Raw genomic sequence first — 16,077 nt, 5'->3', positions numbered from 1 at the left:
TACTGTAACAACCTAAGTTTCTTGCAACTGTCTGCGATCTCTTTACAAATTTGTTCCTGCAAATCCCTAGGACTGTTGGGTGGTCTTTAATATAGCCCCATTAAAATGGTCATATCTTTTTTATTTCTCAGTTCCACCCATAATGACTCACTAGTCGAGTTCTCCAGTCTATCCTGACAGAGCACAGCCGTGACATTTTCCCTGACTAGTAATGCTATCCCTGCTCCTTTAATCCCTCCTGCTCTGTCATGTCTGAAACAACTGAACCCCAGAATACTGAGCTGCCAGTTCTACCTCTCCTGCAACTGAGTCTCACTAATGGCTGCAGCGTCATAATTTCTGGTGTTGATCCATGCCCTAAGCTCATCCGCCTTTCCTGTGATATTTCTTGCATTGAAATACTGGTCAATGCAAATACTGGTCTTGCAACTCAGAACACTAGTCTCACCTTGCTCAACTTTTTTAGTTTTCTGAATTTGTCTGAGATCTTACCAACATGTGTTTCCACAACCTCTCCACTAACTGTTCTGGCAATCTGGTTCCCATCCCCCTGTAACTCTAACTTAAACCCCATCTTGAAATGTGTTGAATAGTTCTTCCAACATTTTGCAATTCCTGTCTTCTCTATTCTGCAAGGCCTCAAATTAACCCCCAATCTAAAATCACTCATTTCTTTGGAAAGTAGAAGATTGAGAGGAGATTTGATGGATGTATACAAAATTATGAGGAGTATAGATAGGGTAAATGTAAGCAAGCTTTTTACCACTGAGGTTGGTGGGACAACAACCAGAGGTCATGGGTTAAGGATTAAAGGTGAAAAGTTTAAGTGGACATGAGGGAAACTTCTTTACTTCGAGGATTGTGAGAGTGTGGGATGAGCTGCCAGCGTAAATGGTGCATGCAAGGTCGATTTCAATGTTGAAGAGAAAGTCAGATAGGTACATGGTTGGTAGGGATATGGAAGGCTATGGTCCCGGTTCAGGTTGATGGGGTAGGCAGTTTAAATGATTCAGCATGGACTAGATGAGCCAAAGTGCCTATTTCTGTGATGCACTTTCCTATGGTTCTATGACTCCACCTGCTCCGCCAATGAATTACTCTTAGTATTCCCAGTTTCTTCATTACCTGTTGTGTTGACTTCCGTCCTAGCCAGGCACTATGTGGTCTGGTGGTGAGCTTTTGGTGCATCATCATTTTGTGGTTTACTACTGAGAATTGTCAGGCAGGGCAGCCCAACTTGCACCCACTTCACAAGGCAGAACGCGCACAGGGATCGTGTAGTGATTATATAAAAACTACTGCAGTATTCTGACTGGACTGTGCTACAAAGTTAGTCATCATTTTTAAGAGAATACAGAATTAGAATTGGAGATTCTGATTGGTGATCCCTTTCAAGCATTTGACTTAGTAATTTTGATTATCTGATAAATATTAATTTCTGTTCAACAATCCTAGGAAGGGTCTTTGACCAGAAGCAGTAACTTTGTGTCTTGCAAATTTTTCCATACTCATAGTGGAGTGCATTCTGACTGGCCTCACACTGTCCTGCTGCAAAAAGCATTTTCACCACTTATCAGTGATAATAAATCTGATTCTGATTCATTCCCTGCTAAGAGCATCTTAATGTCTCCAGACTTTAATATTTGATAACATTTATATCTTTGTAAATGTGCTAATAAATAATGTAATTAAAGAAACAAGTGGGATCAATCGTTGCTGTTAATGGATGCTCTTGTTTCACGTAAAATGTTGATGTAAGTATATTAGCAGTTCCAGTAGGCAGAAAGTCAGCAGTTAACTCAACTGAGCTGCTCTGCAACAAGGCTTTTGAAAACTGTAAATATTTAATGTCATATCCTTCCAGTAACAGCAGCACGTTAGCAACATGGTTAGCACAATGCTTTACAGTACCAGTGACCTGGGTTCATTTCCCACCACTGACTGTAAGGAGTTTGTACTTTCTCCCTGTGACCACGTGGGTTCACTCTATGTGCTCTGGTTTCCTCACACATTACAAAGATGTACTGATTTAGTAGGTTAATTGCTCATTGTAAATTGTCCGAGGATTAGGATGGGGTTAAACTGGAATTGCTGGGCAGTGTGGCTCAATTGGCTGGAAGGGCCCATTCCATGCTGTGAGAGACCCCTGTTGCTCATGCAGTGATTATCTGCTCCACCATGTTTGTGACATGTAGGCTGTCTCACAATATTGTAACTCTGCAAACCATTTCCTTCTCAAGACATACAAAAAAGCTGGATGAACTCAGCAGGTCGGGCAACATCCGTTGAAAGAAGTAGTCAACGTTTCGGTTGAGACCCTTTGTCAGGACTAAAGAAGGAGGGGGCAGGGGCCCTATAAAGAAGGTGGGGGAGGGTGGAAAACCAATCAGAGGAAAGATCAAGGGGTGGGGGAGGGGAAGCAGGGAGGGGATAGGCTGGAGAGGTGAAGAAGGAATGTAAGGGGAAAAGCACTATGGGTAGTAGAAGAAGGCAGAGCCATGAGAGGTGATAGGCAGCTAGAAGAGGAGACAGAGTAGAGGTGGGATGGGGATGGGGAAGGGAGAGGGAGGGAATTACCGTAAGTTGGAGAATTCGATGTTCATACCAAGGGGCTGGAGACTACCCAGCACGTCTATGAGGTGTTGTTTCTCCAACCGAAGTTTGGCCTCATCATGGCAGTAGAGGAGGCCATGTATGGACATATCTGAATGGGAATGTGAAGGAGAGTTGAAGTGAGTGGCAACCGGGAGATCCTGTCTGTTGTGGCGGACGGAGCGGAGGTGCTCGACGAAGCGGTCCCCCAAATTGCGTCGGGTCTTGCTGATGTAGAGGAGGCTGCACCGGAAGCACCGGATGCAATAGACTCACAAGTGAAATGTTGCCTCACCTGGAAGGACTGTTTGGGGCCCTGAATGGTGGTAAGAGAGGAGGTGTAGGGACAGGTGAAGCACTTACGCTTGCAGGGATAAGTACCAGGTGGGAGATCTGTGGGGAGGGACATGTGGACCAGGCAGTCGTGGAAGGAACAATCCCTGCGAAAAGTAGAGAGGGAAATATGTCCTTAGTGGTGGGATCCTGTCGAAGGTGGCGGAAGTTGCAGAGGATAATATGCTGGATCCGGAGGCTGGTGGGGTGATAGGTGAGGACAAGGGGGACACGGTCCCTGTTGTGACGGGAAGATGGGGTGAGGGCCAAAGTGTGGGAAATGGAGGAGATGTGGGTGAGGGCATCTTTGATGACGGCAGAAGGGAAACCATGATTCTTAAAGAAGGAGGACATTGCTCAAGCTGCAGCCGGTGATATTGCGTTCTGCCCTTAGACTGGTGGTTAAGTGTGTCTCTGCAGTTAACTGCCATGCAGCTTAGGTACTTGAGGCCTCAGTGGGCTTAAAGGTGTTTAAATTTCAGGGCTTTATGCCAGGCTGCTGTGGGAGGCAAGAAATTGATGGGGATCTGACTGAGATTTTTAAATCTTCACCTGGCCACAGGTGAGGTAGCAGATGCCTGAAGGACAACAAAGATGGTCTTCTTTTCTAGAGGGATAGCAGGTCAAAGCCTGGTAGCTACAGACCTGTGAGTGTGGATTTTAGTGCTGTTTGTGTACAGATGGTCTGCTGCATTTACCTACCTGCAGTGGTCATACTTTGACTATAAAGAATGTGAAACATGTTATTGATTTGTCCTTCTTTCAAACCATTGACGATCGTTTGATTTTACTTTTCTGCAGTGGTCTTTCAGAATCATCCATCTATCAAAACCTTATTGAGCATTTCATCGACTAATACAATTTAATGATAGGTCATCGATCTAGTCCTTTTGCCTCAGATCCTGCCTGACTGACTGAGTATTTCTAGCCATTTCTCTTTTGATTTCAGTATTCTGATGCCATTGATACAGTTAAAACATAAGACATAGGAGCAGAGTTAGGCCATCTGGCTTATCGAGTCTGCTCCATCATTCCATCATGGCTGATTTATTATCCCTCTCAACACCATGTTCCTGCCTTCTCCCCATAACCTTTGACACACTGACTAATCAAGAGTCTAACAATCTCCACTTTAAATATACCCAATGACTTAGCTTCCACAGTCATCTGTGGCAATGAATTACACAGATTCACTACCCTCTGCCTAAAGAAATTCTTCCTCATCTCCATTCTAAATGGACATCTCTCTATCCTGACATGCTGGAGGAACTCAGCAGGTTGGGCAGCATCCGTAGAAACGAGCATTCAACATTTCAGCCCAAGACCTTTCAGAGACCATTCATCAATCCTGACGAAGGGTCTCAGCCAGAAATGTTGACTGCTCGTTTCTGTGGATGCTGCCTGATATGCTGAGTTCCTCCAGTGTGTTGTACATGTTGCTCTGACCCCAGCATCTGTAGTGTACTTTGTGTTTGTACCCTCTAGTCCTAGGCTCCCTCTCTATAGGAAACATTCTCTCCATATCCACTTTGCCTAGACCTTTCAATATTCAATAAATTTCAGTGAGATCCACCCTCATTCTTCGAACTCCAGTGGGAACAGGCCCAAATCCATCAAATGATCCTTTCACTCCAGGATTCATTCTCGTGAACGTCCTCTGAACCCCTCTCCAAGCCAGCACATCATTTATTAGATAAGGGACCCTAAGCTGCTGACAATACTCCCAAGTGCGGTTTGACCAGAGCTTTATAAAGCCTCAGCATTGCATCCTTGCTCTTAAATTCTAGCCCTCTTGAAATGAATTTTAACATTACATTTACCCTCCTTATCACTGACTCCACCTATAAGTAACCTTTAAGTCCTGCACAAGGACTCCCTTTGCACCTCAGATTTTTAAATTTTCTCCATGTTTAAAAAATAGCCCTTGTCTTTATTCCTTTCATCAAAATGTATGATCATACAATTCCCTATATTGTATTCCATCTGACACTTTTTTGCCCATTCTCCCAATCTATCTACATTCTTTTGCAGAATCTCTGCTTCCTTAACACTGCTTCCTCCACCTATCTTCATATCATCCACAGACTTGGCCACAAAGCCATCAATTCCTTCAGCCAAATCATTGACATATAATGTGAAAAGAAGTGGTTCCTGCAGAACATCACTAGTCACCGGCAGCCAATCAGAAAAGATCCCTTTTATTCCCACTCTTTGCCTCCTCAGTCAGCCAATTTTCTATCCATGCTAATACCTTTCCTGTAAAATGACAGGCTCTTATCTTGTTAATCAGCCTCATGTGCAGCACCTTGTCAAAGGCCTTCTGAAAATCTAAATAAACAACATCCACTGACTCTCCTTTGTCTATCCTGCCTGTTACTTCCTCAAGGAATTCCAACATATTTGTAAGGCAAATTTCCACCTGACAAAACCATGTCCCCTTTATTCCCACTCTTTGCTCCCAACAGAGAATTAGAAAGCAAATGGCTTGATGATATTGCCCCATTGACCCAGGTTTCTTAGACAAATTCCTGCTGATAAAACAGATTAGCATTGATATCATCCTGTTCTTTCTTTGACTTTGCTTTACACAGGAAACATATCTCTGGCGAAAAGCAAGCGGCCAAAGCCATGTCATTGGCTCCCGGATCAAGGCTGGGAAGATATTGTTCATCTTGCAGAGTCTTTTCCACAATTGTTTGCATCACTTCCAGAAGATCTGCAAAAGAATAAGGAGGTTTGGAAAAATGTAAGTATCATCTCGTCTCACTCCAATTAATTTCTTTTCTGAAGTCGAGTGTTACGTACTCGTGACATATGACAGTGGTACGCTTGTCACGTGACTGGGGTTGAAGCTATACTGGACTTGAGGTAATGGTCTTGTGATGGTGGATTGACGTCATTTTCCCGCCAGTAGAGGTCATGTGACAGGTTTTTTTTTACAGGGTATAAAAGGAGGACCCCTCCCTGTGAGGAGGGGCAGTTCGTGGCTGGATTTGCCAAGTTGACTTCATGCCACTGCGTGATTTAATGTGATGACGCAGTTTAGTTGAAAGATGAAGTTTTTATCTAATGCCTAAAGTTTAAAAGGTCATTGCCAGCAGGTTCCTTACAATACTGCTAGTTTGAGAATCAGTGGAGAGTGAAGATCGGAGTTCGGGAGTTAAAGATTGAGGAGAATTGATTTACGACGGTGAAGCGGGTTCGACCTGATTTAATCCTTATTTGAAAGGAATTCGTTGACTGTTCTCGTGTTGATCTCTGCGGGCTAGCAGAAGATTGAGGACAGTGTGATAAAGGAAAGGTCAGTGCCTTTAAGCCGTTTCGTTTCGTTTCGTAAATTCTGCGTGGGAAAAGTTCGACATCGGGGATCGAAGCAAAACGATGTGGAAGAGAATTTAAATTGTCTTATAAAGTCTCTCCTTTTAAATGGACTGTGAGCATTTTCGAACTTTTGGCAATACTACTTTAAAGAACTGTTTTTGCAACATCGCATTAAGATCTGTTTGAGCTGCATCGCTTTAAGAACTGTTTAAGCTGCCGCACAGCAGCTATTTCCGGTTACGTTAGTGTTTGTTTACTTTTGGGGGGTTTGTTTTCAGTGTTTAATAAAAGTGTTGTTTGTTATAAAAACCACTGCCAAACTCATATATTTATTGTTGCCTGAATACGTAACACAAGAGAAGTCAAAAGGACATCAGGAGCTGTAGGTCAACAATCCGTGGATGGGACTAAGGTATAGGTGAACTCTGAATAGCAGTATTTTCTTCAGGGTTCACCGAATTGCTGAGTTATGAGAAGCATTGAGAAACGAAGCTGGAACCAGAAGATGATCTGATCACTGGACAACAAAAGCCGTGAATTGTAGCTGATTCCTGAGTTACGTTTGCTAATCCCATTGGCTGAAACAGGGAGGGTCCTGGTAGCATTTTATTCCTGAATGATTGTGCTGCAGCAAGTCATGTGACAGATATTGTTGCATATCCAGAGCAGTGGGAATAGGCAAGTTAATTACGTCAGTGGTAGAAAAATGATTGGTCAAATCTCTGAGGGACAGGATTCATCTACACTTGGAAAGGCAAGAGTTGATCAGGGAGAGAGACCTGGGGTATATTCCCATCTGTCCCAGGGTCGTCTTTGTCCTAATGTTTTTCAGAAGCTCTGGCACTGATGTTATGTAGCAGGGCCAGAATAGTGGAGTCCATTCTGTTGTACGGTTCAGTGAGAGATTTCATGATAACTCAGAGATCAACCCCTGGATATGTGCATATGCACCTGAGTACTGCAGCTTACCTGCTGAGGGCTAGTTCTGGAGTTTCCCATTAATTCTGTAGATTAACTCCATTCCCAAAGGAATTTAATTGCAGATAATGTGTCATGTTGTGGCAAGGAAGATTAAAAGCAAAGTCTAGGCCGTATCTTGACCTTGTCTGATACTTGAATGGGTCAAATTTGCCTCTGGTAGACTCCTTGGTTGCAATGCTGGATTGCATGATGGAGATGAATTTCTGTGAGTGTCTGAACTTGAAGGTAGAAGTCAAAGGTGGTGAGTTTCCCTGTAGCAACAGCAGGGAGTCTCTAAAGTTATCAGTCTTCTTGTTCCAACATGAGGGGCTCAAACTCTATCCTCTTTTTGTGAATTTATGGCTGAAATGTTTACTGGCACATCTTAGAACTCATCAGTATATCTTTTTAGTGGAGATGTGGCTTTTCCAAAGAGATGTCAGTGAGGAATGGTGATGAGGCCACTCTGCAGTGGAGCTAAAGATACTCAAGTTAAGAACAGAGTCATGGTTGTGGAGGTTTTTGATTCATTTTAATTCCATTTAGTGGGTACCAGCTGACTTCCTGTCCTTGATTAGTTCACTTCGTGCTGTTGGCCTTTATTGGGTGGGGCTTTGCTTGTCTGGACAGTCGAGGAACTTGAGCTGCTTGACATCTTACAACCTTTCCACCCATTATTTTTAAATCCCTGGGCTTGCTGCTGCAGCTCATGTACCTGTGGAGTAGTTTCTTGTCTCGTAATCCAGTGCTGCTTTGTGTTTGCTGAGTCTTGATATTGATAATGCAGGAAAATCTTCCACTTGTGTAAAAGAGTAGCATTTTTCCCACAGTATTTGTATGGAGTTCTAAGCAGTATGTTTCAGGGGCACGGACAGAGTTCTCATTTATGGCCAGTTGCTGAGATGTGGTGCGTCTATGTGACAGTTGGAGTTGTGCTGCCTCAGACAGCCCACAAGGCTCACGTAAATATCAAGAACGTGGTAACCACGCACAAAAGAATGTGCATTTATATTAGTTTTTTTCTAAATCAGCAACAATTTTCAATTGTGTGCATTCTTCCTCAAGTGGGAGAGAAAAGTGATCTTACAGAGAGAAAGCAGGAAAGGTCAGGTCCATAGAGGACCATCTGTGGCAGGCTGACGATCTGATGGAATGTGGGGAAGTGGGCACCCAACTCTCTCCCAGCAGGAGTAACAGCTGGGTGTGTAAGGGTACTCATCTCCCCTGGGTGTTGATGGTTGTGGATGCAATTGCCACAATCAGTGGACTTTACTGAACATTTCGGTAGGGCTGACAATAGATAAATAACATATTTATCATTCTAGTGATAAAGTGGTTTAACTGTATGTACACACATGCCTACACCTACATTCTGTGTCTGAACGGTTGTTCCCGTCTCCTCCAGTGGTATGACCTTGACGCACTTGAACAAGTGGATTTCCCTCTCCACTACAAGGACACACTGAACAGTTTCCAGAAGCTGCTGTTGCTGCGCTGCTTCCGTGTGGATCGTGTTTACCGGGCAGTGATGGACTACATCACAGTCACCATCGGGGAAAAGTAAGTGCCTGAGAATCATGGGGAAAAATGCTCCAGCTGTGGAGAGTGCTGGTTCAGAGGGGCAAGTCATCTCCACATAGAGCGAGTAGGCCCCCTTCACGTTCCTTAGTGCAGCTTCTCGCCACTCTAATAGACATACTTCCTCTGAGGTACACTCAGCCTTCCTACATATTCCTGCTTTCACACAAGGGGGGAGCCACTACCAAATTCACAGTGTTTTTGTTTGACAATGCTTGGTTCAGCTCCTACTTCATCGCTGAAGTACTTCATGCCCTGATGGTTATTTAAAGAGAGGAAATGTCAAGTTGAAAGCTGCTTCTTCTTGCTTCTGGGATTATCGGCACAGTAGGATGCAATTAAGATTTGTGCAATGCTATTAGTGACTTATTTTTGCATCAGCTAGTGCAGAAGCAGTTATTGTAAGCTTGCAAGGCCAAATCTCTAATAGTGAGTGCATCTGGAGGCTTCTTAATGTGCTGCAATGCAGTGTTGGCAAGGTGACAGCCAGCAGTCTGAGTCCACGAGCTTCTCCCACAGTTAGATGTGTCCTGCTAACACTGAGTAGTTAGACAGGGTTTCTGTGGAGTATACCTCCCTGATTTCCCTCACTTGTTCACTGTAAATGGTTTTACAGATCTGTATATTGTTGGTAATAACATGATTCACAGTGAGATCCTTTGGGCAATCCCATGTGATAATAACGTTAATTCAAGAGTCCTGTTGTTCTGTTTGCCTCCTATGCATTTAACAATTAAATCAGCTCACACAGCTGCAGTAATAGCTGAACAATTATCCAGTTTGATAAACAGGAGTATGAACACTAATTTAAGCCATGTTCATTTTCTACAGGTTTGTTCAGCCACCTGTCATTAGTTTTGAAGCCATCTTTGAACAGAGTACGGCCAATTCTCCCATCGTCTTCATCCTCAGCCCTGGCTCTGACCCAGCTTCAGACCTTTCAAAGCTGGCTGAGCGATCAGGATTCGGATCAAATCGACTAAAATCCCTGGCAATGGGACAGGGACAAGAGAAGGTATTCCATAGCATCATGGGGAAAGCTCTCTGGTTTCAATAGCTTAAACTGCTTGACATACATCTACTACTTGATAACATTTGGACTATTGGGTGATTTTGAGGGAGCTCTCTCTTTCTCTGCAGTGAGATTACTGCAGCCGTTATCTACATTGTACATCCAGTCCTGTGTGCACAATGCAACCCTTGTTAAAGCCAGCACGTCTGGCAAACCCAGGTGTAGAGATAGTGGGAGGCGGTTCTGTGCAGGGAGGTGCATATTTACGTTGTCCCTGAAGTTCCCTTACATCCAAATGTTTTCCTGCCTCTCTCTAAGCTGCATATCTGAGCTCAAGTTTGGCTCCATCACTTCCTGCAGTTGGATCTAATGTCAAATTCAAAGTACATTTATTATCAAAGTATCTATGCTATATACAACCTTGAGATTCATCTCCCTACAGACAGCCACAAATAAAATAAACACAGAACCTATTTTAAAAAGACCATTAAACACCCATGTGCAGAGAAAAAGATTAATTGTGTAAACAGCTGAAGTTCAGCCATGAAGCCAGTCATCAGTATAACCGATTCAAGAGACTGTTACCTGTGGGCCACAGCTTCAGTCCAGCGCAGAGCCGAGTAGACCTCGCAGTGCAGCAAGCTGAATACCAGCCTGTCCTTCTCCCCCCAGGTCTGTCGCCCTGGCCTTTTCAATCTGGCACGGCACATAAATCAGCTGAACCTCAGGTTATTCCTCACTCTCGCGCCCGGACCCTACCGCTTCAATATGCTCTCGAGCCCTGACCCCGCTGCCTTAATTTGGCCAATACCTGACCTCCCTAATTCATTCCAGTGCTTAAATTGATCAAGCCGCAGATAACTCTATGTGTGAGCCTGATGAACAAATTGGCAAGTTATTGTACCCAGGATATATATCAGAGTTTGGTCCCATTGAAACCAGCCAAGAGTCATGGTCAGGAGGGCCTCAGTCTGAGACTGGACCCCAGTCTGTGACTGGAGTTCAACCGGGACTGGGCTCCAGCCAGCTGGGGTGATGCCCCACCGAAACCCAGACATCACTGCAAGTAAATATTTACTACAGAGCACATGGAGATGGCAAAATAGCAGGATGTTAATAGTGTAACCCCCTGGGTCACCTCAGGCTTGCTCAGCTCGTTCTTGTCTAGGGGGAGCAGCCTTCGGCCCCGCCAAACTGGGTAATCAGCTGGTGTGGATGCTGTGTGATGTCCCCGCCTCGCCCAAAAACAGACAGTACACCATATGCGATTAAATGAGTACAATTTATAAAGGTTACAATAACTAAGTGATTAATAACGATACAATATATATGAAGAGAAAAAATAAAGAAAAGGCGCCAAACTTATCAAAGTCCAAACCACTTCGTGCACAACCGTTGGAGCTCAATTACTGAAGTCTTCTGGCCACCATTCGATCCCCTCCGAACTCCTCGACTCGCAGCTCAGGACCCTCCGAGTGGTCAACCAAGCACATCTAGCTTCATCCCCCCTCCTTGGAGTACCTCCTGGCCTCGGACCCCCGCTTGGGGTCCGTTCCTCGCCCAGCTTACAGCATTGCGTCCTCTCTCTCAACCCCCTCGCGCCGATCTGCCCAAAAGCCCGTCAACAAAAGCTTACAGACTCAGAAGAAAGAACATTAATCCCTATTTGGTTTACAAAGGAATACAATTTTCATTATCAGTAAATTTTAACCCAAACAAACTTCCAGCACTCTCTCGCAACAAAGAAGCATTCCTGCTAGTTAACAAAACAAAAAAGCCCTTTAGATTACATACACAGTAACAAAGAAAAAAGAAGAAACCCCCTTTACAATAGATTTTCCCTTATCTCTAGTAATATACAGTATTGGACTACAGAGGATATCCAATCAATCCACGGGTGTGTTCATGTTCTGCTTCAGGCTCCTTCCATCCTTCCCCACATAACCTTCCAATCCCCTCTCCTCATCTTAGGTGCCTTGCCACTTTTTGTCAACCACTCTGTAGTTGCAGGTTTGACATTCTCACTGAGCTTTCTCTTGGCATCAGCTGGGCTCATACCCACTCCACATTGTTTGTGTCGACCGCAAACAGGACAGATTCTTTTGGTTTACAATTTGCAATATAGTTTTCACATTTCAAATGTTCCACTGGTGCACTGAGCGCTTGCAGCACACAGGCTAAATGTGAGCGCTGTTACCTTTCGTGTGTTTGCCAGGTAGCGCTGCAGTTGCTGGAGACAGCGGTGGCCCGTGGGCAGTGGCTGATGTTGCAGAACTGCCACCTGCTTGTAAAATGGCTGAAGGAACTGGAAAAGGCGCTAGAGTTAATTCATAAACCTCATCCTGACTTCCGCTTGTGGCTCACCACTGATCCAATCCAAGACTTCCCGATTGGGATACTCCAGAACTCACTTAAGGTAAATCCAAGAACCTCCTCACTAGAAGATGATAAAAATAACAATGTATACATTTAAAATAAGTATTTATACTTCCAGTTAAAAACTGTTCCAGAGTGGGATTTATTGGTGGGGGTAGGCGGGGGGGGGGGGGGGGGGGGAGGGGCAGATACAGGCTATAGATTCTACTACTGGGCCAGTCTCCAGAAAACGGTTCACCAGAGAGGAGAGAGATGAGGCGAACATTTGCAAATCTTCAGAATTCTCTTACTAGAGAAGGCAGGAAGTGCTGAGACATTGCATTTTGACAAGGTTCATTTGGAAGCAGAAGATACGGGAATGGGGGAAGAAAGTGGGCTTGGAAAATATAATTAGCTGTGATCTGATTGAACAGTAGAATAAGTACAGATCACATCTCACCCTCTCCCCCAACTTCTGCTTTACATGGGGTATACTCTCCATGACTCCCTGCAAATTGGAAGAAGATGCACGGTGTAGCTTACAACGTGATTTTATGAACAGTGGAATGTCCAGTGTTCCCAATGCTGTTCTCCCATACACACTCACCTCTCCATCCAGGTTTCCTGTCCCAAGCCTTTCCCTTTCCCTCACCCGATCATTTCCTTCATATATGCTTCCACTTACATCGGTGGCTAAAGATGACATAAAGCTCTCCCTTAAGGCTCCTTTACCTCCCCCTATGCTTCCCTCAGTATCCTTGCACAGATCCCCTCAGCCCCTAGGGACTGATCCACGTTAACTTCTTTCAAAATACTCAATTTCTCCTCCTTAATATTGATATGCCCTATATCTGCCTAATCTTACCGTTTTCCATGCCCTTCTCCATAATGTACTCATTGAGGACTTCACACAATTCCTCTGGCTCCACACTTAATTTCTCTCCTTTTTCCATGTCTGGTTTTACCCTTTTACTCTCAGTTACCCTCTTGCTCCTAATGTGTTGGGATTTCCCCTTAATTCTACTTGCTGAGGACAAGTCCTGGCCACTTTTAGCTCAACTAATCATTTGTTTGTTCTTTATGGCTTGGGCAGAGGGTAGTAGTGAAGAGATATTATTCTGATTGGAGGTCTATGACCTGTGGTGTTTTGCAAAGATCAGTGCTGTCATCTCTGTTGTTTGTGATCTACAAATGATTTGTGCAAAACATGATAACCACTCTGATGTCAGGGTATCAACCAAGCATGTCAACATGCCCCCTGCAGATCTTGCTCAACCTGCTGAGTTCCTCCAGCAGACTGATTGGTGTGACCAAGCTCCGACTAGCTGACCACTTCACTGAATGCCTGCTGTCTGTCCACTTTGGCCTTCGGAAGCTCTTGGTTGCCAGCCATTGTAACTCCCTTCCCCATTCTCACAATGGTTTGTCTGTCTAACCATTTCCATTGTCAGGGGAACAGCACATCATATTCCTCCTGGGTTATCTGCATCCCAACAGCATGAAATATCTAACTACAGGTAACCAGTTATTCCCCTATCCCCGTTCTCTCTTTTCCTGATCTATCCAGTTACTCCTCTACTCAATGAGCCCCCATTACCCACTCCACCTGCCCACCACCCACACACTCTTCCCACTAGTTATCCTCCACCCAGTTTTCCCAACTGTCCTCCCTACCTCCCTTATTTGGTTCCATGCTCAAACTTCCATTCCACCATCTGCAGTCCTTTGTCCTCTCCACCATCACCTCCCAGCCTCAGTCACGATTCCCTCACTCCCTCCTCATCACCTCCATTCACCCTTAGCTTGCCAGCTCTTGCCCCAGTCCTTGCCCTACCCAACACCATCACTGACTCCCTCCTCTCTATCCTTCAGTCCAGATGGAGGATCTCAACTTGAAACTACGCCTGACCTTCTCCCCCCCGCCCCCCCCCCAGAGACACTGCTTGACCCACTGACTCCTCCAGCAGGTTGTGCCTTTCTCCAGATCTCAGCATCTGCAGTCTCTTCTATCTCCTGTAAATGTTCTCTGTCATTGATCCTTGACTAGTAACAGTGCCTCTAGCCAGTAATGCAAGTCACTACTCAGTGACCAGTAGCAATAACTGCTTCCACCAGTAACAATATATTTAGGGCATTATAATAAAGTATAATACACTGCACTGGAGACTTTTGGATGGGCAAATGGGATTAGTGTAGACAGGCAAAAGGTTTGGCTTTGATGTGGTCGTCTGAAGGGCCCGCTCTGTGCTGTCTGTATCTGGTAACAATATTCTAACTAGTATCAATACCTGGTAACTGCCCTAACCAGCAATAGCTTATAAGTAAGTGGTTGTTGGTTATTGCAGGTAGTGACAGAACCACCCAATGGGCTGAAGCTGAACATGAGAGCTACATATTTCAAGATCAGCCACGAAGCCTTGAACACGTGCACCCACTTTGCCTACAAGTCCCTGGTCTACGTTCTGGCGTTCTTCCACGCAGTGGTCCAGGAGCGAAGGAAGTATGGGAAGATCGGATGGAATGTTCCATATGATTTCAATGAATCTGATTTCCAGGTACTGTCACTTCTGTTTAATTTTCCTTTATGGACCTGAGCTGGTCAAAGTCAGAACCTACTGTTGGTTATCAAGCTGGAGATGCTGTGAGGAAAGACAGTTAGCTGTGTGTGATTGTGTGGCAATGAGCTGCAGCATCCCTGTGGGTGTTACATCCACTCTCTGTTCCCAGCCGAGACAGCATGGGGAGAAGCTGCTTAAACTAGCAACAGGATACAGTTGTCCAAAAGCAGTCCCAGTGAACTCAGGAACAAGAAACACACTACAGTGGGTCATTCGCCAATCATGCCCATCGCTGCTGTAAGATCTACCTTGGTTAAACTTGGTCCCTGTTCCCATATGAACTAGGAGCAAGAGTTCATAATGACGTATGAACTGAGCCCCTCATGGCCGACATGCAGTCATGTCCATTGGCCCTTGTTTATCAATTAGATATGAGGATGTGACAGAGGAGAAAACAACATCTAGTCAGTGGGAGATTTAAACACAAGATGGTGGGGGTTTCAAGTCAGTCTGTTGTTGTAAAGATAAAAGGCAACAATGGTAAGATTAGGGCTCCTGAAGATTGAATGAGAGAGAAGAAATCATATGTCAGGAATAGGAAATCATTCTGAATGTTTCTCCTGAGATACCGAGAGGATACAGAAAAGAAGCAAAAGGGGACCATGAAATTATCTTGACCAGCAAGGTTAGGGAGAATCTCAAAAAAAAACTTGATATAAATATATTAGAAGCAAGAAGGTGGCTGAGAAAAGACAAAGTCATATGAGAAGCGTTTGATGGCTCTGGGTCTGTACTCACTGGAATTCAGAAGAATGAGGGGGGAATCTCATTGAAACCTATCAAATGTTGAAATGCCTTAATAGGGTAGATTTGGAGAGGATGTTTCCTATGGTGGAGAAGTCTAAGACACAGAATAGAAGGACATCCATTTAGAATGGAGATGAGGAGGAATTTCTTTAGCCAGATAGTGGTGAATTTGTGGAACTTTTTGTCACCGATGGCTGTGGAGGCCAAGTTATTGGGTATACTTGAGTCAGAGGTTGATAGATTCTTGATTAGTCAAGGCATAAAGGGATATGGAGAGAAGGCAGGAGATTGGGGTTGAGAGGGAGATGGATCTGCCATGATGGAATGGTGGAGTGGACTTGATGGGCTGAATGGCCTAATTCTGCTCCTATATCTTATGAAGGGAAAAGAAGCCAAAATAAGAGGTTATAGGAAGGGGAAGCAGTACAAGCTGCAGGTGATAGTTGAAACCAGGTGAGGTGATAGTTAGGTGGGTCAGGGAGGGTGATGTGAGAAGCTGGGAGGTGATAGGTTGAAGAGGTCAAGGGCTGAAGAATGAATCTAATAAGAGAGGAGAGTGTA

The 16,077-nt window shown here is 44.5% G+C and overlaps 1 protein-coding gene across 1 annotated transcript in view; it reads left to right on the top strand.

The window, feature by feature from the left end:
• dnah10 (dynein axonemal heavy chain 10) overlaps positions 1-16,077 on the top strand; it is a 278,366-nt gene that overhangs the window by 235,008 nt on the left and 27,281 nt on the right. Inside the window, exons 67-71 of the mRNA XM_059994530.1 lie at positions 5,517-5,671; positions 8,612-8,766; positions 9,616-9,799; positions 12,012-12,212; positions 14,497-14,706. Coding sequence (XP_059850513.1) covers positions 5,517-5,671; positions 8,612-8,766; positions 9,616-9,799; positions 12,012-12,212; positions 14,497-14,706 — 905 coding nt within the window. The remainder of the gene's footprint in view (positions 1-5,516; positions 5,672-8,611; positions 8,767-9,615; positions 9,800-12,011; positions 12,213-14,496; positions 14,707-16,077) is intronic.

This window comes from Hypanus sabinus, chromosome 18 (genome assembly GCF_030144855.1).
Source record: "Hypanus sabinus isolate sHypSab1 chromosome 18, sHypSab1.hap1, whole genome shotgun sequence".
Classification (NCBI taxonomy): Eukaryota; Metazoa; Chordata; class Chondrichthyes; order Myliobatiformes; family Dasyatidae; genus Hypanus; species Hypanus sabinus.
This window is presented reverse-complemented; position numbering and strand designations above follow the sequence as displayed.